The sequence below is a fragment of the Mustelus asterias genome, chromosome 1 (genome assembly GCF_964213995.1).
Source record: "Mustelus asterias chromosome 1, sMusAst1.hap1.1, whole genome shotgun sequence".
Taxonomy (NCBI): Eukaryota; Metazoa; Chordata; class Chondrichthyes; order Carcharhiniformes; family Triakidae; genus Mustelus; species Mustelus asterias.
This window is the reverse complement of record NC_135801.1, coordinates 6,708,707-6,734,347: the sequence shown is the minus strand read 5'-3', so window position 1 is coordinate 6,734,347 and position 25,641 is coordinate 6,708,707. Positions and strand designations below refer to the sequence as shown.

General features: G+C 47.5%; 1 protein-coding gene across 1 annotated transcript in view; it reads right to left on the bottom strand.

The window, feature by feature from the left end:
- The window catches only part of LOC144501431 (netrin receptor UNC5C-like), a 354,204-nt gene that overhangs the window by 74,262 nt on the left and 254,301 nt on the right, over nt 1-25,641 (bottom strand). The window contains exons 3-4 of the mRNA XM_078225178.1: nt 12,854-12,997; nt 3,222-3,325 (exon numbers count right to left, since the gene is read on the bottom strand). Of these exons, the coding sequence (XP_078081304.1) occupies nt 3,222-3,325; nt 12,854-12,997 (248 nt within the window). The remainder of the gene's footprint in view (nt 1-3,221; nt 3,326-12,853; nt 12,998-25,641) is intronic.

Below are 25,641 nucleotides of genomic sequence, written 5' to 3'. Positions count from 1 at the left end.
GACAATTCACACCTCTTTAACCTGTGCTTAACCCTCTCTCTCTACTCGCACTGTCTGTACCTGTGAAGACTTAATTACCTGAAAAGACTCGCATTCCAACCACTACCTTGCAATTGTGTCTTTATCTATATAATGCTATGTTTGTGAACCTACCTCTCCACTCATCTGGCAAAGGAGCAGTGCTCCGAAAGCTCGTGATTCCAAATAACCCTTTGGACTTTAACCCGGTGTTGTGAGACATCTTACTGTGCCCACCCCAGTCCATCTCCACCTCACAGCGCTGTATTGTATGCTTGCCTGCATCACAATAACTTTGTCGTATTCTCTCATGGTCACCACTCTGATAGCAACAACAATTGAATTTTTGTAGCGCCTCCCTTCACATAATTGAATCTCCCAAGACACTTCGCAGGAGCACTACAAAATTAAACGTGAGCTACAGAAGGCGGGCATCAGGACAGGTGACCCATGTTTAAGGTTTTTTTTTGAACAAAGACGTAGACTGGGCAGGGTGAGTAAGGAGCAACGATTCTCCTTTGTTGAAGGGTCAGTCATGAAGGGGCACAGTTTTAGGGTGAGGGGCAGGAGATTCAGAGGGGATTTGAGAATTTTATTTTGACTCAGAGGGCGGTGGGAATCTGGAATGCACTGCCTGGGAAGGTAGTGGAGGTCGGAAACCTTACAATCCAAGATGGCATTGGAGCGTGGCGACTCTGCGAGATGTGCCCAGAATACCTTCTAATTCTGTCTTTCACTCTCACTCTCTGCTTCTAAAACTCTATTTTAACTTTTTTAAACTCTCTAACAATGCCCTGCTGCCACCAGACTTTTGAATGGACCTACCTCGTACTAAGTTGATCTTTCTCTAAACCCTAGCTATGACTACATTCTGCGCTCTCTCCCTTCCTTCTCTATGTATGGTAATGCTTTGTCTGTATCGTGCGCAAGAAACAATACTTGTGACTGTATGCTAACACACGTGACAATAATAAATCAAATCAAAATATTAGGATGAGCATTTGAAACATCATAACATTCAAGGATATGGGACAGGTGCTGGAAATTGGGATTAGCATGACTTTAGTGGTAGTTACTGTCGGTGCAGACTCAATGGGCCGAAGGGTCTTATCTGCGCTGTATGATTCTATGCTGGAATGCTACCACCACGCCACGGAACCGGGGCGGGCGAGGGTCCGACAATGGAAATCTCAGTTGACCTCAGGCTGGACTTTCCGGTCTCACCCGAATGAGGCTGTAAATTCCGGCCCTATGACTAGGTGGAAGGGATTTAGGGAAGGGATTCCCAGAACTTAGGGGCAAGGTGGATGCAAACAAAGCGCCTGATGGTGGAGCGATTAAAACTGAGCGTGCTTGGGAGGCCGGGATGAGGGGAGCGCAGCTCTCTCAGAGGGTGGCAGGGCTGGAGTTTGTAGAGACAGGGAGGCGGCAAGGCCATGGAGGGACTGGCAAACAAGGGTGAAAATCTTAAGCCCAAGGCGTTGCTTGACAGAGTGTCACTAAAAACAGAGGTCGCGGGTGAAACAAGAACGGAAAATGCTGGATAAACTCAGCAGCATCTGTGGAGAGAGGAACAGAGTTTTGGATCGAAATGGTCTTTCGACAGAACTGAAACAAGGTAAAAATGTGCAGAATGATAAAGTGGGGAAGGCGGTGGAGGAGGTGGGTTGGAATAGATGACCAGGGATAGGTCGAGGCAAAGAGGATATGGACAAGTTTGTCCTGGACAATCGAGGAGCGTCAATCTCTGAAGTCCGAATCTCTGATGTGTGTGAATTTTTAAATACTTTTCATAGGACGTGAATGTTGGTGTCTGGGCCAGCATTTGTTGCCCATCCCTCATGCCCTTGACCTGAGCGGTTTGCCTGGCTATATCAGAGGGCATTTAAGAGTCAAAGACATTGCTGTGGGTCTGGAGTCACAGGTAGGCCAGATCAGGTAAGGATGGCAGATTTCCTTCCCTAAAGGGCATTAGTGAACCAGATGAGTTTTTTACAGCATGGTCATCATTAGACTTTTTTAAAATTACAGATTTTTTTATAATTGAATTCAAATTTCACCACCTGCCACGGCAGGATTCGAACCTGGGTGCCTTCAGCATTTTCCTGGGTCTCTGGATTACTAGCCCAGTGACAATCTCACTGGGCCACCAGCTCCCCCAAATGCTGAGGGAACATGTTGGTCTTGTGCATGGGGAGACAGGGGGAGGGGAGGAGGCCAACGTGGAATTCTCGCTGAGTTTAGAATTCTCGTCCTTGCTTGCAAATCCCTCCACGGCCTCACCCCTCCCTCTCTCTGCAATATTCTCCAGCTCCACAACCCTCTGGGATATCTGTTCCCCTCTAATTCTGGCCTCCTGAGCATCACCAATTTTAATTGCTTCACTATGGGTGATTACGTTTTCAAGTGTCTAACCACTAAACTCTGGAATTCTCTCCCTAAATTCTTGAGTGCATCTCCTGAATCCAAAGAAGTTTGCTGTTGGTCTCCATGTTGGTTACAAGTCTGGTTCAATTCAATGGAATCTAAATGTTAGAATCTCTGAGGTGGAACCAAAATTGGCCTGTGTTCCAGTTGGGTTGCCAACCCTCCAGGACCATCCTGGAGTCTCCAGGAATCAAAGGCCAATTGTCAGGAAAAACCCAAGAGGCAATTGGTCGGGGCTCTTATCTGAGGGCTAAGAATCTTCCAGTTGGGTAACGGCAGCTTTATTTGCTTTCTAATTGGGCATTGCGAAGATAGGCATGTCAGATGGCTTAAGGGCAGGAGGGTGGGGGGAGTAGTTGGCAACGAGATGTGATGAAATCTCCAGGAGAATGTCCAACAGGAGTTGGCAACTCAACATTCCCTACAGGGCCAAGGAGATCCTTGTGATCAAATGGTGCAGAACACCCTTCAAGAATGGGTGATGTCAAAGCTCTCGAAGTGATGAGCCATGAATGAAAGCCTAATGCTTTGCTTGAATTTGTTAAGTCAAAAAAATGTGGCTTCAGTGCATCCCAGTCAAGTGGATTCAAATCCATTAATCTTTTCCAATCAACCTTTTCAGCCAGAAGCACATTGTAACTACTTTATTGGAACTCATTAATCACATTAGGTTCAATTTATTTAGAATGATGGTTTTGCTTTAACCTCGAAGCAAATCGTGCCAGGGTGGGTCAGCGGACCAACTGCAGTTGGAAACACTTCATACAGAAACTCACCTCAGCCAACGGGATACCTTCAGGGGGGCGGCATTGAAGAAGTACCTCTTGCTCCATCGATACCTCTTTCCCTAATGGCTCCTGTTCAAAGGTCTTCCGTAGATCTGGACAACAGATGAGACATATCATTAACCTTTAGTTTGCAGCAGTAATTGCATACAGGTGCAGTTATGTGGCCTGGAGAGTTATTCGTCATGATGTGGAGATGCCGGCGTTGGACTGGGGTAAACACAGTAAGAGTTTTAACAACACCAGGTTAAAGTCCAACAGGTTTATTTGGTAGCAAATGCCCTTAGCTTTCGGAGCCCTGCTCCTTGGTCAGATGGAGTGAATATCTGCTCACAAACAAGGCACACAGAGACACAAAATCAAGTTACAGAATACTGATTAGAATGCGAATCTCTACAGCCAACCAGGTCTTAAAGATACAGACAATGTGGGTGGAGGGAGCATTAGGCACAGGTTAAAGAAATGTGTATTGTCTCCAGACAGGACAGTCTGTCCAGTCCTGTTAAGTGGTTATACTGAGATGACAACATCGACTAACAATCCGGGAAATCTGAGTTCAAATCCCCATTTGTGAGCCTGAATCCGTTACAACTCTCACCAACTTTTACAGATGCACCATAGAAAGCATTCTTTCTGGTTGTATCACAGCTTGGTATGGCTCCTGCTCTGACCAAGACCGCAATAAACTACAAAGGGTTGTGAACGTAGCCCAGTCCATCACGTAAAGCAGCCTCCCATCCATTCACTCCTTCTGCACTTCCCGCTGCCTCGGAAAATCAGCTAGCATAATTAAGGACCCCACACACCCCGGACATTCTCTCTTCCACCTTCTTCCATCAGGAAAAAGATACAAAAGTCTGAGGACACGTACCAACCGACTCAAGAACAGCTTCTTCCCTGCTGCCATCAGACTTTTGAATGGACCTACCTTGCATTAAGTTGATCTTTCTCTACACCCTAGCTATGACTGTAACACTACACTCTGTACCCTCTCCTTTCCTTCTCTATGAACTGTATGCTTTGTCTGTATAGCGCGCAGGGAACAATACTTTTCACTGTATACGAATACATGTGACAATAATAAATCAAATCAAAAATCAAATGAATTCATTTAACTAAATAAAATCGGAATTAAAAAATTACGATCAGTAATGGTGACCAGAGAATGGTTACAGCGCAGAGAGGCCATTTGGGCCATTGAGTCCATGCTATCCGGTTACAATTCAGCTAGTCCTCTATCCATTCCCAGCGCCCAGCTGGTGCTGACAGACCAGTGCGCGTTACGTGGTATATCGATCTACCATGTTGGCAGTAAATTGGTTCGAACTTTGTAATGATCCTTGGGAAGCTGCAGAGGGGTTTTTTGTGTGAGAGATGATGGGACGTGATGTGCTTTGATTCATTGCACCTTCAAAACTGAGCAAAGTACTATTCGTTGGAGCACCAATGTTGTGATCATTTGTCAGTTTCCATCGGAAAAGACACAGAGGCAGTTTTTTCTCTCTCTCTGTAATCCCATATCCAATATTTGACAACCAGCAATGACTTTTTAGTTTCAATCAGCGGGATGATATGTCACTGTTGAGCTGCAGACATGGGGCTGGATGTCTGGCTCCGAAAAGTCAAGAACACTGTCTGAAATTTATGAGGCCAGCCGAAAGGCAGGCTCTCTGAACCCCGTTCGTGATATCGGCCATTTTGGCCAATGCAGTTTCAGGGCGGAGGAAGGTCAGCCCACCCCCACAAGGCAGGCAGGTGAGTACGTTCTTTAGGAGCCTCATTAACGGTAGGTAATGGAAGATGACTGGGATTCAGCTTGGGTGGCACGGTGGCACAGTGCTTAGCACTGCTGCCTCGCAGCGCCCTCAGAAGCACAACTAGCTGAGGAGCAAGGTCTCTGGGAGGGAACCTCAAAGTGAAGTTGTTCTCACTCAACCATTTTAAAGTGACTGTAATGACAAAAAACGCATAAAAACAGCCAGGCCACTTTTTTGGGTGCGGGAGGTGGGGCAGGCAGGGGGGCTTTACAGGGCCTTTGGTTTAACTCCCACCCTCCAAGGTTGGCAGAAAGGGCTTGTCGGCCTTTCCAGAGTGCTGCTACCCTGGCCTGCCACTGGGTACCCACCTCCAGGTGATTGATCAGCCCTCCATCATATTGGGAATCATGGAATCATAGAACCCCTACAGTGCAGAAAGAGGCCATTCAACCCATCAACCCTGCACCTTCCAGCCTCGGGTCACTGTCTGTGTGGAGTTTGCACGTTCTCCCCGTGTCCGCGTGGGTTTCCCCCGGGTGCTCTGGTTTCCTCCCACAGTCCGAAGATGTGCGGGTTAGGTTGATTGGCCATGATAAGTTCTCCCTCAGTGTCGGAGGATTAGAAGGGTATATATGTGGGGTTATGGGGACAGGGCCCAGGTGGGTTTGTTGCCAGTGCAGGCTTGATGGGCTGAATGGCCTCTTTCTGCACTGTAGGAGTTCAATGATTCTATGATTCTCAGTATGATGGAGGGCTGATAAACTACCTGGAGCCCGGAAATTGGGTGCCCAAAACCGAACATGACACTTGCTACTTTCATAGAAATCATAGAAAACATAGAATTCTACAGTGCAAAAGGAGGTCATTCGGCCCATCGCATCTGCACTGACAACAATCCCACCCCAGGCCCTATCCCCACAACCCCACACATTTACCCCACTGATCCCTCTAACCTACACATCCCGGGACACTATGGGCAATTGAACATGGCCAATCAACCTAACCCTCACATCTTTGGACAGTGGGAGGAAACCGGAGCACGCAGACACGGGGAGAATGTGCAAACTCCACACAGACAATGACCCAAGCCAGGAATCGAACCTGGGTCCCTGGAGCTGTGAGGCAGCTGTGCTGACCACTGTGCCACCGTGCCGCCCCATGGGAAATGGAATGGGATCGGGCTGGGGTTGGGACATGCGCGGTTAACAGTAGGCTGTTGCCTACTTAACTCATCAGCTGCCTCTACTGCAGTGGGGTTTTGATAGGCCAGTAGTGTAAAATCCAAAGTGTGCAGATTCGACCAGGTAAGGGATGGTCTGCTCTCGTTGGATTTGTTTGGAGAGCCAAGGTAAAGTATCCTTTCAGATCTGGTCTTGAGGCACCTTTGGGGGAGGTGAGTTACCCTTTAGGGTTGTTAAAAATTGGCTTAAATGTGTATGAGAATTGAAGAAATTAATTACTGTCAAGCTCATTGGAACTGTCAGCAGATCTGTCAAAATCAATTGTCAAAGCCGAGAGAAGAACATATCAAAGGGAACTGTCAAACGGACCTCAAGAGGAACTGTCAAACGCAACTGTCCAAGGGAGCTATCAAACTGTCAAGGCATTTAAAAGACCTACCGTTTAAATTTTTGAAAACAAAATGCCAGGAGTGTTGAAAAATCTTGCTCGCGATGATTACAGGGGCATAAATTGACATGGGGGGGAATTGAGATTATGGGGGTGGATACAGGGGTATGAGGTCGTATGGGTTGGCATGGAAGGGGCATTGGGAGTGTGTAGGGGTGGTGGGGTGGGCTGAGGGATGAGGACCGAAGAAGGGATGTTTTCTGCATTATTGTTTTTTTTCACCTTTCGCACAGTGGCGGTGTACAGAGGCAGAACTTCCACCCAGCCCACCTCTGCAGCTGGTAGTCCCTCCCACGCCCCCCCCCCACCCCGTTCTGGGAGCGGCAGGCCCAATTTCTAATCCAGCCCGCCCCACCGAAAATGAATCCCAAATCCGGGCCTATTTTTGCGGGGTTGGGAAACGTCCTGAGAATGCATTCTTGGAACTGCGAGCAAAAATCCAGGCCAAAGATCCAGATAACACCATAAAGACATCATCGTGATGACAAACCATAGAATCCCTACAATGTAGAATGAGGCCATTCGGCCCATCAAGTCTGTACTGACCACAATCCCACCGGGGCCCTATTCCTGTAATCCCACATATTTGCCCTGCTAATCCCCTGACACTAGGGTCAATTTAGCATTGGCCAATCCACCTAACCCGCACATCTTTGGAGGAATGATCTGTACCACCCATCCCAATGAAAGGAAACGATTCGGTGACCACGGGATTGATCTTCAGTGGCTTTGTAAACCACGATTTAATTTTAAAAATTGGATTACCAAGTGAGATGCGGGGTCCGATCGCTTTGGATTCTGGTTTGAACAGAGGGCTTGCTACATTGCCATCAAAGAACTACTCTCGCCATAGATCGCTCAAGCAGGGTTTGTACATTAACTGATTACATCTTTTGGCATGTAGATTCTTTAATATGGTGACAGCCTTATTAATTAGCTGAGTGAGAGCTCACATCTTTTGCCTCGAATTTAATTGAAAAATGTAATGAAATGTCCTGCCACCCTTGTTGGTTGCTGCCCTTTAAATTAGGAATGGAGTTGGTGACAGCCTTTTATTAAGATTATATAATTGGTGCTGTTAGATAAGACCATAAGACATAGGAGCAGAATTAGGCCACTCAGCCCACTGAGTCTGCTCCGCCATTCAATCATGGCTGATATTTTTCTCATCCCCATTCTCCTGCCTTTTCCCATAACCCCTGGTCCCCTTATTAATCAAGAACCTATCTATCTCTGTCTTAAAGACACTCAATGACCTGCCTCCACAGCCTTCTGAGGCAAAGAGTTCCACAGATTCACCACTCTCTGGCTGAAGAAATTCCTCCTCATCTCTGTTTTAAAGGATCGTCCCTTTAGCCTGAGGTTGTGCCCTCTGGTTCTAAGATAGTCATGGGGTACTCTGTACAATGTCTAAATGACCTGTTTTTTAAATTAAATCAAGGGATGTGGGTGATATGGGTGAGCCAGCATTTATTTCCCATCCCTAATGGCCCCCGAGAAGGTGGGGGGTGAGCTAGTTCTTGAACCACTGCAGTCCATGTAGTGTAGGTACATCCAGAGTGCTGTTATGGACAGAATTTCAGGATTTTGGCCCAGCGACGCCGAAGGATCGGCGATATGGTTCTCAGTCAGGATGGTGAGCGGCTTGGAGGGAACTTGCAGGTGGTGGTGTTCCCAGGCATCTGAGATCACGGGTTTGGAAAGTGCTGTCGAAGACGCCTTGCCAAGATGCTGAGATGCATTTTGCAGATGGTGCAGGAGGCTGCCGCTGTGCGTGGATGGTGGAGGGAGTGAATGTTTGTGGAAGGGGTAGCAATCAAGTGGGGCTGCTGTGTCTTGGAGGGCGTTGAGCTTCTTGAGTGTTGTTGGACTCATCCAGGCAAGTGGAGACTATTCCATCACACTCCTGACTTGCACCTTGTCAATGATGGACAGGCTTTGGGGAATCAGGAGGTGAGTTACTCGTCACAGAATTCCCAACTTTTGACCTGCTTTCGTAGCTACAGTATTTATATCATAGAATCCCTACAGTACAGAAGGAGACCATTTGGCCCATCGGGTCTGCACCAACTCTCTGACAGAGTGTCCTGCCCAGGCCCTCTGCCCCTGCCCTATCCTCATGACCCCACACATTCACCATGCCTAATCCATCTAACCTACATTTCTTGGGAAACTAAGGGGCAATTTAGCATGGCCAATCCACCTAACCCGCACATTTTTGGACTGTGGGAGGAAACTGGAGTACCCGGAGGAAACCCACGCAGATACAGAGAGAATGTGCAAACTTCACAGTCAGTCACCGGAGGTTGGAATTGAACCGCGGTCCCTGGCTCTGTGAGGCAGCAGTGCTAACCACTGTGCCACCGTGCCACCCATATGGCTGGTACAGTTCAGTTTTGGTCATTGGCAACTTCCAAAATGCAAATAGTGTGGGATTCAGCAATGCTAATGCCATTGAGTGTCTGGAGGCGATGGTTAGAATTTCTCTGGTCATTGCCTGGCACTTGTGTGGCACATGGTTACTTGCCACTTGTCAAACCAAGCCTGGATATTGTCCAGGTCTTGCTGCATTTGGACACGGACTGCTTCAGTATCTGAGGAGTTGCAAATGGTGCTGAACATTGTGCAATCATCAGCAAACATTTCCACTTCTGACTTTGTAATGGAAGGAGGGTCATTGATGAAGCGGCTGAAGGTGGTTGGGTCTAGGACACTACCCTGAGGGACTACTGCAGAGATGTGTTGGAGCATGAGTTGATTGGCCTCCAACAATCTTAACCATCTTCCTTTGTTCTAGACATGGCTACAACCTGTGAGTGTTTTCCTTCTGATTCCCAGTGATTTCAGTTTTGCGAGGGCTCCCTGATGCCTCATTCGATCAAATGCTGCCTTGATGTCAAGGGCAGTCACTCTCATCTCACCCCCTGAATCCAGCTCTTTTATCCATGTTTGGACCAACCCAAACTCAGCAGGTTATTGCTGAGTAAGGTGCCACTTGATAGCACTGTTAGTGACCATCACTTTGCTGATGATCGAGAGTAGACTGAGGGGGCGGTAACTGGCTGGGTTGGATTTGTCCTGCATTTTGTGTACAGGACATACCTGGGCAATTTTCTACATTGTTGGGTAGATGCCAGTGTTGTAACTGCTTTGGAAGAGCTTGGCTTGGGGAACGGCAAATTCTAGAGCACAAGTCTTCAGTACTATTGCTGGAATATTGTCAGGGCAGTATCTAGCGCCTTCAGCTGTTTCTTGATATCACGTGGAGTGAATCGAATTGGTTGCAGATTGGCATCGGTGATGCTGGGGACCTGAGGAGGAGGCTGGGATGGATCATCCACTCATCACTTCTGGCTGAAGATAGTTGCAAATGCTTACTGTTGCAAATATTTATTTGGAGTGAGTTGTTTAATTGTCCACCAATATTCATGACTGAATGTGTCAGAACTGTAGAGTTCAGATCAGATATGTTGGTTGTGGGATCGCTTAGCTCTGTCTATTACTTGCTGTTTGGCATGCAAGTAGTCCTGTGTTGCAGCTTCACCAGGTTGACACCTCAGTTTTAGGTATGCCTGGTGCTGCTCCTGGCATATCCTCCTGCACTCTCTAATGTTCCCCGGGCTTGGTGGGAATGGTGGAGTGGGGGATATGCTGGGCCATGAGGTTACAGATTGAGGGTGAAGAGAATTCTGCTACTGCTGATGGCCCATGGCTCCTCATGGATGCCCAACTTTGAGTTGCTAGATCTGTTCTAAAATCTATCATATTTGGTACAGTGGTAATTATTTTTCATCGTCCAGAGGAGGTGGGTGTCACTGGCTGGGCCAGCCTTTATTGCCCATCCCTAATTGTCTTTGAACTGAATGGCTTGCTAGGCCACTTAAGAGTCAACGACATTGCTGTGGATCTGGAGTCACATGTAGGCTTGGCTAATGTCAGCTGTGGGTAGCACTTCTGACAGAAAATTAATTCTTTAAACCCTGTTCCAGAAAGTTGAGCACAAAATCTAGGCCGCCACTCCCAGTGCAGTGCTGAGAGAGTGCTGCACTGTCGGAGGCTGCTGATGGAACATTAAACCAAAGGCTTTCTGACTCCAAGACAAAGACCACGACCAGAGAAATCACTTCTAAAGCTAACAAAAGTGAAGCAGCTCCTCCTTTGACGTGGCTTGCATTAACACACATTCCTGCTGGTGACAGACCCTGAACTCAGCTCGCCTCTCGACCAGTTGTCATCAATGTGCACAAAGCAGCCCTCCCATGGAGTGCAGTAACATTAGAGATCGGGGGGGTTCAGCCATCCACAGCTGAGTGGTCCTTTATGGTGAAGTCAGAGAGAATGGCAACTCTTACGAGCTGCTGGAGACCTCCGAAGCCTGCCTGTCAAAACTGAATCCAACTGAGATGGAATGTCTTGATGTTTTCAGCAGCATTGTTGTGATAATGCGCGTGGGATATGATTTTCACAGCATTACTTTCATCCTGTTGGAACACAAAGTGTTGATTGTCTCTGTCGAGCAACCACAGCGCTCCCAATCAACAGTAAATCTAAACACAGCCAATTAAGGGAACTTTAAGAGTCACATCTGTGACGGACATCATGCTTCCCGTGGCTCCCAAATGAGACTGCTCGGCAATGCCACACAAGCAGGAATTCTGCACAGATTTCCTTGTTCCGAGAAGTGCACTTAAGGGCTGAATCGGCAGGGCTGTTATCGAGGCCTATCTTTGGCATCCTGGATGATATGCGAAGCACTCCAATCATGTGCCGTTGGTCCATCTAAAACTCAGCTACCTGTATCCTAACGTCATGTTAAGCCATCACCTCCTGCACTCATTGACTTACGTTGTCTGACAATTCCTCGATTCAATAGCCTTATTTACAAAAATGTAAAGGGCCTCAATCCTTCTTCACCCTGAAACCTGCTCCAGTTCTAAAACCCTCTGCAATATCTGCACCCTGTCTCTTGAGGATCTTCAAACTTAATTGCTCCACCATGAGGTTGATGGTCCCTTCGTTGTCCCTTAGTTTCGAGTACAGAAGCAGAGTTGCAATTATACAGGGCGTAGGTGAGGCCACACCGAGAGTATTGTGTGCAGTTTTGGTCTCCTTTTCTGAGGAAGGATGTTCTTGCTCTCGAGGGAGTGCAGCGAAGGTTTACCAGGCTGATTCCGGGGATGGCGGGACTGATGCATGAGGAGCGATTGACTAGGTTAGGATTGTTTTCGCTGGAGTTCAGATGAATGAGGGGGAATCTCATTGAGATTTACAAAATTCTAACAGGACTAGACAGGGTAGATGCAGGGAGGATGTTCCCGATGGTGGGGGAGTCCAGAACCAGGGGTCGCAGTCTGAGGATTCAGGGTAGACCACTTAGGACGGAGATGAGGAGACATTTCTTCACCCAAAGAGTGGTGAGCCTGTGGAATTCATTACCACAGGAAGTAGTTGGTGCCAAAACATTGAATGTATTCAAAAGATGGCTGGATATAGCACTTGGGGTGAATGGGATCAAAGGTTACCGGGAGAAAGCAGGTTTAGGCTATTGAGTTGGACATCAGCCATGATCGTAATGAATGGCAGAGCAGGCTCAAAGGGCCGAATGGCCTCCTTCTGCTCCTATCTTCTATGTTTCTATGTTTCTTAGTGTCAGGGAGATTAGCGGCGTAAATACGTGGAGTTACAGGGATAGGGCCTAGGTGGGATTGTTGTTGATGCAGGCTCAGTGGGCTGAATAGCCTCCTTCCGCACTGTAGGGATTCTATGATTCATTGATGGCTGTAACTTCATCTGACTGGATCTGAAACTCTGAAGCCTTCTTTGAACCTTTCCATCTCCATAACTTTTCTCTCCTTCAAACCTAGCTCTTTGACCAAGCTTTTGCTCCAATATCTCCTTCTGTGGTTCATTGCCAAAGTTTGTTCAAGGAAGTTGGGACATTTTATCCTGCTAAAGGTGCTATATGAATGCAAGCTGTTGTTACTTAAAATTAAAGGATGGAATCATAGTGGCTTGCACGTGACTGAATTCTGACAGATGAAACTCTGCCGACAGTACAATTAAGTCAAAACAAAATGAATCACTTATTGTAGACAGCTTCTTTCATGCAGTGCTTGCAATATGGGGGCAGCTCAGTTCCCCTCTATCAGTTACTATTGCTGAGCCACTTGCAAAAACAATGCTACCGGAGTTATAAAACTCCACCGGCTTTTCCCGGCTGCTCTTCCCAACACTCACATGCAATCCGGACGTAGGACTTGTGGCTCTTGGTGGTTCCGGCTGAGCTCCAAGCAACGCACTGGCACCAGTAGTCCTCCGGCCCAAAGAGCTCCTCCACCTGTTGACGGGAAATCTCGATGCTCACCTCCCGGACAATGAGACCTAGCGGGTCAGAAGACATTAATTCAACTCATTATTGCCCTTTGCAGCATCAGTGCAGAGTTCACATTCATGTAGCAAGTGGCACCATGGCACAAGTGGCACTCCACTGTCCATGATCATAGAAAAAGACACGGAAAATCAATCATCATGCAACAATTTTCAGAGACAATTGAGCATTCATAGAATCATAGAATCCCTGCAGTGCAGAAGGAGGCCATTCGGCCCATTGAGTCTACACCGACCACAATCCGACCCAGGCCCCACTCCCACAACCCCACACACTTATGTTGCTAATCCCTCTGACACTAAGAATCAAGATGTGGAGATGCCGGTGTTGGACTGGGGTGGGCACAGTAAGAAGTCTCACAACACCAGGTTAAAGTCCAACAGGTTTATTTGGCAGCATGAACTTTTGGAGCAGCGCTCTGAAAGCTCATGCTACCAAATAAACCTGTTGGACTTTAACCTGGTGTTGTGAGACTTCTTACTGTGATTTTAGCATGGCCAATCAACCTAACCCCACACATCCTTGGACTGTGGGAGGAAACCAGAGCACTCGGAGGAAACCCACGCAGACACGGGGAGAATGTGCAAACTCCACGCAGACAGTGACCTAAGCTGGGGATCTAACCCTGATGCTGTGAGGCAGCAGTGCTAACCACTGTGCCACCGTGACGCCCAGTCTCCTTTAAAAGAGACTGAACACCACACCAAACATGCACTACTGGAGTCATTATCGGAACATAAGGCATAGGAGAAGATGGTGGCACAGTGGTAATGTCATTTGACTAGTAATCCAGTGGTCCAGACTAATCCTCTGGCGACACAGGTTCAAATCCCACCATAGCAGCTGGTGGAATTTAATTAATAAACTTGGACTATAAAACTAGCAATGGTAACCATGGAACTACTGTGGCAAAAACCCATCTGGTTCACAAATGTGGTTTTAGGGAAGGAAATCTGCCATCTTTACATGATCTGGCCTACATGTGACTCCAGAACCACACAGCAGAGTGATTGACACTTTAACTGCCCTCTGAAATGGCCTAGCAAGCCACTCAGTTAAAGGATAGTTAGGGATGGGCAACAAATTAATTGCCATTGGTGCCCACATCCATGAAAGAATAAAAAGTAAAGTTTATTTACCAGTGTCACAAGTAGGCTTAATGAAGTTGCTGTGAAAATCCCCTATTCGCCAAACTGCAACGCCTCTTCGGGTACACTGAGGGAGAATTTGGCACGGCCAATGCACCTAACCAGCACGTCTTTCGGACTGTGGGAGGAAACTGGAGAACCAGAACTCCACACAAACAGTGACCTGAGCCGGGAATCGAACCCGGGTCTCTGGCGATGTGAGGCAGCAGTGCTAACCGCTGTACCACCGTGGAGGAGCAGGAGTGGGCCATTCAACTCTACAAACTGGTCCACCATCCCATACAATCATGGTTGATCCTATATCTCAACTCTGCCTTCCCACACCATCCCCATAACACTTAATGCCCTTAGTATCCAAAAATCTATCATTGTGAGAGGACATGACATAAGCTAAGCTTCTATTCCCGGGAATATTGAATTATGGAAACCTCTACGCCCATTTGCTGACAGGAGAAATCAAAGATTGTACTGGATCAAAGGAAGAAACTTAAAATTTCCTAAGAAGTCTGAGGATTGGAAGCGTTTTAGAATTCAGCGAAGGAGGACCAAGGAGCTAATGAAGAAAGGACACAGGTTTAAGGTGCTGGGGGGTAGGTACAGGGGAAATGTTAGGGGGAAGTTTTTCACACAGAGGGTGGTGGGCGAATGGAATTGGCTGCCGTCAGTGGTGGTGGAGGCAAACTCAATAGGGTCTTTTAAGAGACTCCTGGATGAGTACATGGGTCTTAATAGGATGGAGGGTTATAGGTAGGCCTAAAAGGTAGGGATATGTTCGGCACAACTTGTGGGGCCGAAGGGCCTGTTTTGTGCTGTAGTTTTCTATGTTTCTATGTTTCTAAATAAAATAAACTACCGCTAAACATAAAAATGGATTGTTAAAGTGTCTATAGGTATATAAAAAGGAAAAGATTAGCAAAGACAAATGTGGCTACATTACAGACAGAGATAGAATTTTTAATAAGGAATAAAGACATTTCAGAGAAAATAATTGTAGAATCATAGAACCCTACAGTACAGAAGGAGGCCATTCGGCCCATCGAGTCTGCACCGACCACAATCCGACCCAGGCCCCATCCCTGTAACCCCACATATTTACCCTGCTAGTCTCCCTGACACTAAGGGGAAATTTAATATGGCCAATCCACCTGACCCACTCATCTTTGGAGTGCGGGAGGAAACCGGAGCACCCGGAGGAAACCCAAGCAGTCACGGGGAGAACGTGCAAACTCCACACAGACAGTGACCCAAGCCAGGAATCGAATGTGTGTCCGATAAATCAATGGATAAATCCCCTGGACCTGATGATCTACATCCCAGCATGGAGAAAGAGATTGAATAGTTGTGGAACAGACTCAAGGGCTTAATAGCCTCTCCCTGGCCTATCATCCGATTTAGTTCAAATAGAATATAAAATATTTGATATAAAATTGGCTGGAGTTTGCTACACGTACAACAATGAATTAGGCAGAGCATATGACCTTTAGAAGGGAGTCTGTGGCTGGAATTCTCCAGCCTCACCTATGGCCGGGATTCTCCAGTCCTATTGCAGTGAATGGGGTTTTGGCTGAGTGCCAAATTCTCCATTCTCACTGGCAGCGGTAGTGGGGCATCTGATAGCAGAGAATTCCGGCCAATATGTTTGAAAGGCTTTGAACAGTGTGAAGTTTCTGTATTTGTGTGGTACATGTGAGCATATGCACATTCTCCCAGTGTCTGCGTGGGTTTCCTCCGGGTGCTCCGGTTTCCTCCCACAGTCCAAAGATGTGCGGGTCAGGTTGATTGGCCATGCCAAATCACCCCTTAGTGTCAGGGGGACTAGCAGGATAAATATGTGAGGCAACAGTGATAGGGCCTGGGTGGGATTGTGGTCGGTGCAGACTCGATGGGCCAAATGGCCTCCTTCTGCACTGTAGGGATTCTATGGATTCTATTCTATGGATTAAACTTCTTACAGGAAGTTAAGTCGAGTGATTGAAGTCTACAAAGATAAAAGCAAATTACTGCAGATGCTGGAATCTGAAACCAAAAGAGAAAACGCTCGAAAGTCTCAGCAGGTCTGGCAGCATCTACAAGGAGAGAAAAGAGCTGACATTTCAAGTCTGGATGACCCCCTGTCCCTTTGACAAAGGATAATCTGGACTCGAAACGTCAGCTCTTTTCTCTCCTTACAGATGCTGCCAGACCTGCTGAGATTTTCCAGCATTTTCCTCTTTTGAAGTCTACAAAGACTTCTTCACAATGTGACAAGTGTCCATTATTGCTAATCAACCACTCTGGCTCTGAAAATTAACATTTCCAAGTGTGGAATCTCAGTCCTTTGGGCTTTAACTATTCGGCCATTGAAAATTCTCAATTTTAAAATTAAAACAAAATGTTTACATTGGGCGGAATTCTCCCATTTGGGGAGTAAGTCCTATTGTCGCGGGGAATGAAATGAGGAATGTTTCCTCTGTGGAGGCTGGTAGGAAAACACAACATATATTCCTGCCCTAACCTTTCTAATTATGCCCCTCGGGGTGTTTTGCGTCATATTCCGTGGTGGAGCAGGACTGATGGCACTGAGTCCACTGTCCTATCTGGGCACCAGATTGAAAAATCACCCTTCGGTCACTGACCCACTATTGAAGAAAGAAGCGGATCTCCTGAAAATGAAGACTGATCTCCAGGAACATTATGAGGCCGGAAGGCGGATCTTGGCCAGGATGCCGGGTCTGGTGGATCCAGCTGTAAGCTGCTCCTCCCACCCACTCCACTGCTGTGATGTTCCGGGCTCCAGGGATGCCAGTGACCTCCATCCCAAACTCCGGAAGCCTTTATCTGATGAGGTCCGACATCGGCATGCCACATTGTTTCAGATGTCCTTTCCCGCTGGCACCATAGAGAATCGCCGTGGGTGGTCAGGGTCTACGTCTGCATCTCATTAGCGGGATGCAAATCACTACCACGTCTGCCTCCAGTGGGTTTTCCTGATTCGCCATGGCGGGTGCCGGCAGTGGATCCCGTGGGAGATTGAGGCTGGTGGATTACCAATTTTTGGGAATCCTGCCTAATTCCACCCCCTACGTACACCCCTGCCACCAGCAAAATGATCTGACTGGTCGTCCCTTAGGAATTTAATGGCTGTCAATTGACAGTTCATAGAATCCCTACAGTGCAGGAGGAGGCCATTTGGCCCATCGAGTCTGCACCAACCACAATCCCACCCAGGCCCTATTCCCGCTACGCTCTTATTTACCCTGCTAATCCCCCTGAAACGAAGGTCAATTTAGCATGACCAATCATCCTCACCTGCACATCTTTGGATTGTGGGAGGAAACCGGAGCACCCGGAGGAAACCCATGCAGACACGGGGAGAATGTGCGAACTCCACGCAGAGAGTCACCCAAGGCTGGAATTGAACCAGGGTCCCTGGAGCTGTGAGGCAGCAGTGCTAACCACCGTGCCACCCTATTATGCCATGATTTATGTCAAATGGGTTAAAATGGAGCCAGAATATATAAAATGGACCATTTGGAAATAGGTCGGTTGGTCAATGCCATTCAGACTGAATACAATTCTATCAGGTAAGATCGGATAGAAACCTGACTTTTCTTGAACATAGAAATTCCTCAGAGATTTAGCCTGCCCAGTGATGGTGCTGAGGCCCAAAGTTCTGTTTGTGTTTGGAAAAAAGCCCGCTTATATGCATAATATTCCTCCTCAAGACTAAATTACATGTGTAAGAAGCTAAAAGATTGTACAGAACCTGTCGGATTACAGATCAACGATTCACAGTAAAGAGTATTTTGTATTTGATGATGCTGAACTGAAGCTTAGCAGGGGATTAGGGAATTAGACTAGCATCTAGCGACCAACGTGGCTTTTATCAACTCGGTTACAACTGAAGACTGTCACCACACTCGGGGGGTAATGCCAGGAAATTTAAAATTCAGGCGAGTGGAATGGGATTACAGAACGAAGCTTGTTATATGAGTGTCTCCAATTGTATTTCAGAGATTTCAGCACTGGCCTTTGAAAACCAAGTCAACCTCCCCCCCCTTCATCCTCTTTAATCACCAACACTAGCTTCATTCAGACAATCTTGTCAGTCTGGCCTCTGTCACTCCAGGCTCCTGAGGTTAGATTGCCCTGTTTTTTGCCCCATGTGTCGAAAGTAACCTGTCACTCCCACAGATGCCCGAGGCCTTCCTTTTTTTTGCAAACACGGCAGCCAGTTAAAGTGACCAATAATGGATCCGACACCAAGTCACAGTGCTTGCTTTTTCTCTTTAATCTTCAGTTCCACGCTTAGAGCATTCTTCTGAAGAGTGCGAAGAGGAGCTGTGGGACCGTGAATATCTGATTTTCACTAATAAATCCAATGGGGAATTCAAAAGAAACTTTACTCAGCGAATTATTAAAGCGGTGGAACTCGCAATTGCGCTGAGTTGAAGGGCGTGCACATATTCGAAGGGAATCTGGATAGAGGGAGCAAGGAATCGAAGGATACACACCGATAGCGTCGGATGAAGAGGGATTGGAGGAGACTCATGACAACCACGGGTCAGTTGGGCCAAATCACCAACTTGTGTCCTGTACGTTTGATATCATTCCTTCCGAAAGCAGGATGTGTTGAACAAGATTTGGGATGTCCTCAGCAATGCCGTTCTGGAATGTAACAATGCTCGCTTCCCCTCATCCTCTCCCCCCCACCTCCCCAAAGCCAATCGTTGTCCCGCCACGCCCAATCAAACACTTAACAGAGAGGAAAGTCGTGAAATTGCTTTGAATAAATCCAGTAAATTGTTGGCGAATGCCGGGATAAAGATTGATAAAAGTTGCTAAATTGTTGTAAACATTCCAACTGGTTCACCGCTGTCCTTTTTGGGAAGGGGACCTGCCTCCTGGACCGAGTTTAGCCCGCCCGTGACTATGTGAGCGGCTAAACTAGGTCCAGGAGGCAGGTGACCTCTGAAGTGGCACTTAAACCACTAAATCACCCAACACCATTATAAGAGCTCCATATGGACTTCAGAGCTTCAAGAGAACCATCACAGGACAATTTGCCTGGATGGGTGCAGCTCCAACAACACTCAAGAAGCTTGACACCATCCAGGACAAAGCAGCCCACTTGATTGGCACCACATCTACAATCATTCAATCCCTTTACCACCGACGCTCAGTAGCAGCGGTGTGTACTATCTACAAGATGCACTGCAGCAATTCACCAAAGATCCTTAGACAGCACCTTCCAAAGCCACGACCACTTCCATCTAGAAGGACAAAGACAGGAGATACATGGGAACACCACCACCTGCAAGTTCCCCTCCAAGCCACTCATCATCCTGACTTGGAAATATATCGCCGTTCCTTCATAGTCGCTGGGTCAAAATCCTGGAATTCCCTCCCTAACAGCATTGTGGGTCAACCCACAGAATATGGACTGCAGCGATTCAAGAAGGCAGCTCACCACCACCTTCTCAAGGGCAACGAGGAATGGGCAATAAACGCTGGCCAGCCAGCGATGCCCATGTCCCATGAATGAATAAAAAAAAAATTAAGTTGTTTAAAAAAAAGATTGCACTTATACAGTACCTCCAATGTAGTAAAATCTCCCATAGGGGTTCATGGCAGTCACTGTGCTTTGAAAGTCCTTCATTGGCTGTTATTTATTTCATCGGTACGCTTTACAACCATGATGCTACCTAGTACTGGCTGAGCAGACATGTCTTCTCATTGGGAAGACTGAACCCTGTGGGGGAATCTTACCAGAAATTGGCAAAGTGTCAGTTCTGGTGAGAAAACTGGCGTGAAACTCTTCAGCTTCTGTGGTCTGTTTTCTCTGCAGATCTTGGCACATTAACACCTTAAACAAAAGAGCGGGCGTGGCTGGTGCCATCACTCTGGTGGGGGGGGGGGGGGGGGGGGGGAGGAGTGTGGGGGAGGGTGAGGGGGGTTGTGGGGGTGGGGGTGTCAGGGGGCAGCCAGGAACAGACTCCACAGAGATCAGGGTGTCCTTTTTTAAAAAGAAAAAAAGCTCCCTCCTCCTTCTCCTCCCGCCTCCCCCACCCCCCGCCAAACATGGAGGCATCTGGGGCCCCCACCCCTCCCTCACCCCCATGACCACAACTAATCTGGGGCTGTCCACTCTTCTCCCACTGACATCCCCACCCCTTCAGTGTCCGCAGCCACCCCCCTCACCACCACAAACAGATGCCCCCCCCCTGCACATGGGTTCACCCCTGACACTGGCCTCCCAGCACAGTTGGGCACCGCCAGGTTGGCACACTATGGGCAGTGCCAGGGCAATGCCTGGACATGTGCCTCTCCCCTGGGGGCTATACTGACCTTTGTACACCCAGAGGGATCCCCTCAATAGATTTACATTTGGGTGAACCTGTTGTAAACCTTGTGATGTCACATCGGAGAGGCATAAATATTGAGTGAGGGGGGGGAATATTTGGCCTGCGGGGAGGGGAGGGAGGGAGGGAGGTGTTATTCAAATTAGATTTATTAAAATTTATTAAAATAAGATTGACGCCAATATGGGCGTGGCCCTGATTAAGTCACTAATGAGGGGCGGGGAAATCAGGATTTTGGGATTGAGATTTGCGATTTCCGGTTTTCTCTGGATTTTGGGCCTCTCCAGCAATCTCACGCACGGAGAGCGTGGGCTCTGGATCCTGCCAGTGTCTCCGGCCTTCGCTCCAAATTTCATTCCTAACCTACTTAGCTTCATCAAATCAGACTGTTTGCAACCTTGGTGTCATATCTGACCTCAAGATGAACTTCTGACCAGATTCCTGCACCATCACAAAGATCACCTATTTCCACCTTTATAATATCACCTGATTGCACCTACGCCTCAGCCTATCTGCTACTGGAAACCTCATAAGTGCCTTTGCTGCTTCTATACTTAACTAGTAGGGTGGCACGGTGGCACAGTGGTTAGCACTGCTGCCTCACAGCGCCAGGGACCTGGGTTCAATTCTGGCTTGGGCCATTGTCTGTGCGGAATTTGCACATTCTCCCTGTGTCTGCGCGGGTTTCCTCCGGGTTTGCTCCCACACTCCAAAGATGTGCGGATTAAGTTGATTTGGCCATGCTAAATTGCCTCTTAGTGTCAGGGGGATTAGCAGGGTAAATATGTGGGGTTATGGGAATAGGATCTGGGTGGGATTGTGGTTGGTGCAGAATTGATGGGCCGAATGGCCACCTTCTGCACTGTAGGGATTCTATGATTCTATAATCCTTTGCACTCATGGTTGGCTTCCCAGTTCCTACACTGGGAATTTGATGTCCATATTGCCCCAAGTCCTGTTCACCTATCATCTTTATGCTCGTTGACCTATGCTGGCTCCCAGTCAAAAAACACCTTGATTAGAAATTATCACTGTTTTCAAATCCCTCGCTATTACCCCCTCCCTTTGTCTATAATGTTCTCCAGCCCCACAACCCTCTGAGATATCTGCACATACCCAATCCTGGCCTCCAAGGCATCCACAACTGTAACTGCTCCCCCACTGGTGGAAGTGCCATTAGCTGCCTGAAACTTGATCTTGGAAATTCCCTCCCTAAACAACGCCCTGCTTTGCTATCGCTCTCTCTCTCTCCAGTTAAGCCACTCCTTAAAATCAGCCTCCAGCCTCTGGCTGCCTCATGTCATCTTCTGTGGCTCGGTGTCCAATTTTGCTTTGCAATGCTCCATCGAAGCACCTTGGGATGTTTCATCATGCTTGAGGTGCTATATAAATATAAATTGTTGTCATCTCCGCCGCCTTGGTTGGTGGCATTGAAAAGGAAATTGGCAACTCCTCAAACAATGACTTGTTAAAGGAAGTGGAGATACCGGCGTTGGACTGGGGTGGACACAGTAAGAGGTCACGAGATTAAGGGGCAGCGCTCCTAAGCTCCTGATTCCAAATAAACCTGTTGGACTTTAACCTGGTGTTGTGGGACTTCTTATTGTGAGATGAAGTGCACTTTGTATATCTCACGCAACAGACCCAAAGGAGCTCCGAATGCAGGAGCAAGTAGTGGAGGTGAGATGTGGCCACCTATAAACAGCCAAACCGTTCTGGTATTCCATTCCCTTGCAGACACGGCAGTGAATTACTAAGAACTAAGAAAGGATATTATTAAACTAGAAAGAGTGCAGAAAAGATTTACTAGGATGCTACCGGGGCTTGATGGTTTGAATTATAAGGAGAGGCTGGATAGACTGGGACTTTTTTCTCTGGAGTGTAGAAGGCTTAGGGGTGACCTTACAGTGGTCTATAAAATAATGAGGGGCATAGATCAGCTAGATAGTCAATATCTTTTCCCAAAAGTAGGGGAGTCTAAAACTAGAGGGCATAGGTTTAAGGTGAGAGGGGAGAGATACAAAAGATTCCAGAGGGGCAATTTTTTCACATAGGGTGGTGAGTGTTTGGAACAAGCTGCCAGAGGTAGTAGTGGAGGCGGGTACAATTCTGTCTTTTAAAAAGCGTTTAGACAGTTACATGGGTAAGATGGGTATAGAGGGATATGGGCCAAACACGGGCAATTAGGACTAGCTTTGGGGTTAAAAAAAAGGGGCGGCATGGACAAGTTGGGCCGAAAGGCCTGTTTCCATGTTGTAAACCTCTATGACTCTAACTCCTCCTAAGCAGCTGTTCGGGCTGATTAGCTGAGAAGATAGCAATATAATTTTCAACCATGATAGGAAGACAGGCAAAGACTCTAACCGCACACATTATTTTGAGTTGAAATATTCAGACTTCCGCAACAGAAGAATATAATCAAAAAGAATGTCAGATTATGTGTGGCGTGATATTCAGGATAATGGACTGCTCAGCACCACAATTCTCTCAGACACCAGCTCAATTGCTGCGTTAACCTGACATCCCAACGCACAAGAATACGGCTCAATTGCCTTATGGAGCAACTGAATCTCAAGGTTGCGATAAAGTCTTTAACTCCCTTTTAAGCTGCCTCACATTATTTACAATGTGCACATGAGTATCACACACAGACTGGTTGCAGAACCAACTGCAGTGTTGGGGCAGAATTCATTGACAAAATAGCACTCTGTCTAAATGGTGTTGAGTGATATGTGGCACAGTGGTTAGCACTGCTGCCTCACAGCGCCAGGGACCCAGGTTCGAATCCCAGCTTGGGTGACTGTCTGTGCGGAGTTTGCACATTCTCCCCGTGTCTGCATGGGTTTCCTCCGGGTGCTCCGGTTTCCTCCTACAGTCCGAAAGATGTGCTGGTTAGGGGGATTAATGGGGTGATGGGGATAAGGTATGGGTAAGATGCTCTGTCAGAGAGCTGTTGCAGGCCTGATGGGCCGAATGGGCAACTTCTGCACTACTGGGATTCTATGAATTATCCAAATTTCTTTTTCCCTGGTTCCTCTGTTTCTTTCCCAATTCATAGAAACATAGAAACCCTACAGTGCAGAAGGAGGCCATTCGGCCCATCGAGTCTGCACCGACCACAATCCCACCCAGGCCCTACCCCCCATATTTTACCCGCTAATCCCTCTAACCTACGCATCCCAGGACTCTAAGGGACAATTTTTAACCTGGCCAATCAACCTAACCCGCACATCTTTGGACTGTGGGAGGAAACCGGAGCACCCGGAGGAAACCCACGCAGACACGAGGAGAATGTGCAAACTCCACAGAGACAGTGACCCGAGCCGGGAATCGAACCCGGGACCCTGGAGCTGTGAAGCAGCAGTGCTAACCACTGTGCTACCGTGCCGCCCTATTTAATTCTTAAAATCAGGTTAAGGAGAGAGACTGTTGGTTGGTCCAGTCATTCACTGAGATCCCACATGCCTGGTTGCTCTAGACGCACTGCTATCAGTTCACACTCCAGGTAATTAGAGGCAACAAAACTCGTTGAGCCCAGTGGTGAAGGAAAATGTTTAAACACTGGGATGGGCTGTGAGATGCCCTGTAAGACCTGGGCCACTATTTCTGAATGAGCTTGTAGCAATGACACTGCAGTCATCAATACCTCATATTAAGTTTATTCGTGGCACAAGTGAGCTTTCATTAACACTGCAATGAAGTTACTGTGAAAATCCCCTAGTCGCCACACCCTGGCGTCTGTTCGGGTACACTGAGGGAGAATTTAGCACAGCCAATGCACCCTAACCAGCACGTCTTTCGGACTGAGGGAGGAAACTGGAGCACCCGGAGGAAACCCACACAGACACGGGGAGAACATGCAAACTCCACACAGACAATGACCCAAGCCGTGAATCAAAACAGTGTTTACCAACTGTGCCACCGTGCCACCTCATATGAATGGACAGGTAGCAGCACCTTGTCCCAGTTGAAACTTTTGGCACAAGGAAATAGCTGAAAGAATTGCAAGACATCACCTGGTAAAGTTTACAGAATATCCCTTGAGATGAGCTTGCATCAATGAATAATTTGAAGGGAGTAATCTAATCTTGGACTTCAAATGGCAGTTAGAAATTGCTGAAGGTTAGCCCTGGTGGTTTGGGCTGATATCGAACCCCTTCAATTAGATTGCAGGCTTGTAATTGCCCAAGCTATTTGTTACATCTCATTAAATCAGTGCCTGGTGCTGTATGCTGCACAGTGAACTCACAGCTCTGCTGGTTAAAGCCTATGCTGGGAGAACATGAAGAGTAAAGCCCAGTCTTGATGAGCGTTGCACATTGCACAAGCTCATTGACAGGACTCCTCGTAGCAATGCAAAGAGCTCCAGCCACCACACAATGGGTAAGAAATTGGGCGTACCAATTTTTGGGCATAAGTGGGGTTGTCAACCCTCCTGGATTGCCCCGGGCTCCCCACGTTTTGAGGACTGATCTCTGGGATTCTTGTGCGAGAAAAATCCAGGACGGATATTAAAAAGGTGTGGTGTTTTTTAAATTTTCTTCGATCACTTTGATGTACTAGACATGGGGAGAGGAAGACTGTTTGATGGAGAGTCAGGGACCATGGGTCAAGTGCTGGTAGATGAGATTAGGTGGGAGTTCGGGTGTCAGTGCGGACTCAATGGGCCGAAAGGCCTCTTCTACACTGTATGATTCTATGGTTCTATGATATGAAGAGTCTATTCATTTTTTGATTGGCTGTGGGAAGGCGGGGCATGGTGAGGGTGAGATTGTTCATTAATGTTTACAGCATGGAAACAGGCCCTTCGGCCCAACTTGTCCATGCCATCCTTTTTTTAACCACTAAGCTGGTCCCAATTGCCCACGTTTGGCCCATATTTGGGTAGCCATAGGCAGAAACTTGGGAGCGGAACAGTTGGAGACAGGAGGTCAGGTGGTGAAATCTTAAGGAATATGTCCAATCAGAAGTTGGTTACCCCAGGAGGAAGTCAGGGAGGGTGGTGGGTTTATTTCCCCTTGTTGCTGGTGATTGTTCCCATGGGGGCAAAAAAAATGATTTGCATTTATATAGCACCTTTCACAACATGGGATGTCTCAAAGTAATTCTGACTGTTGTAACGTCAGAAACACAGAAGCCAGTTTGTGC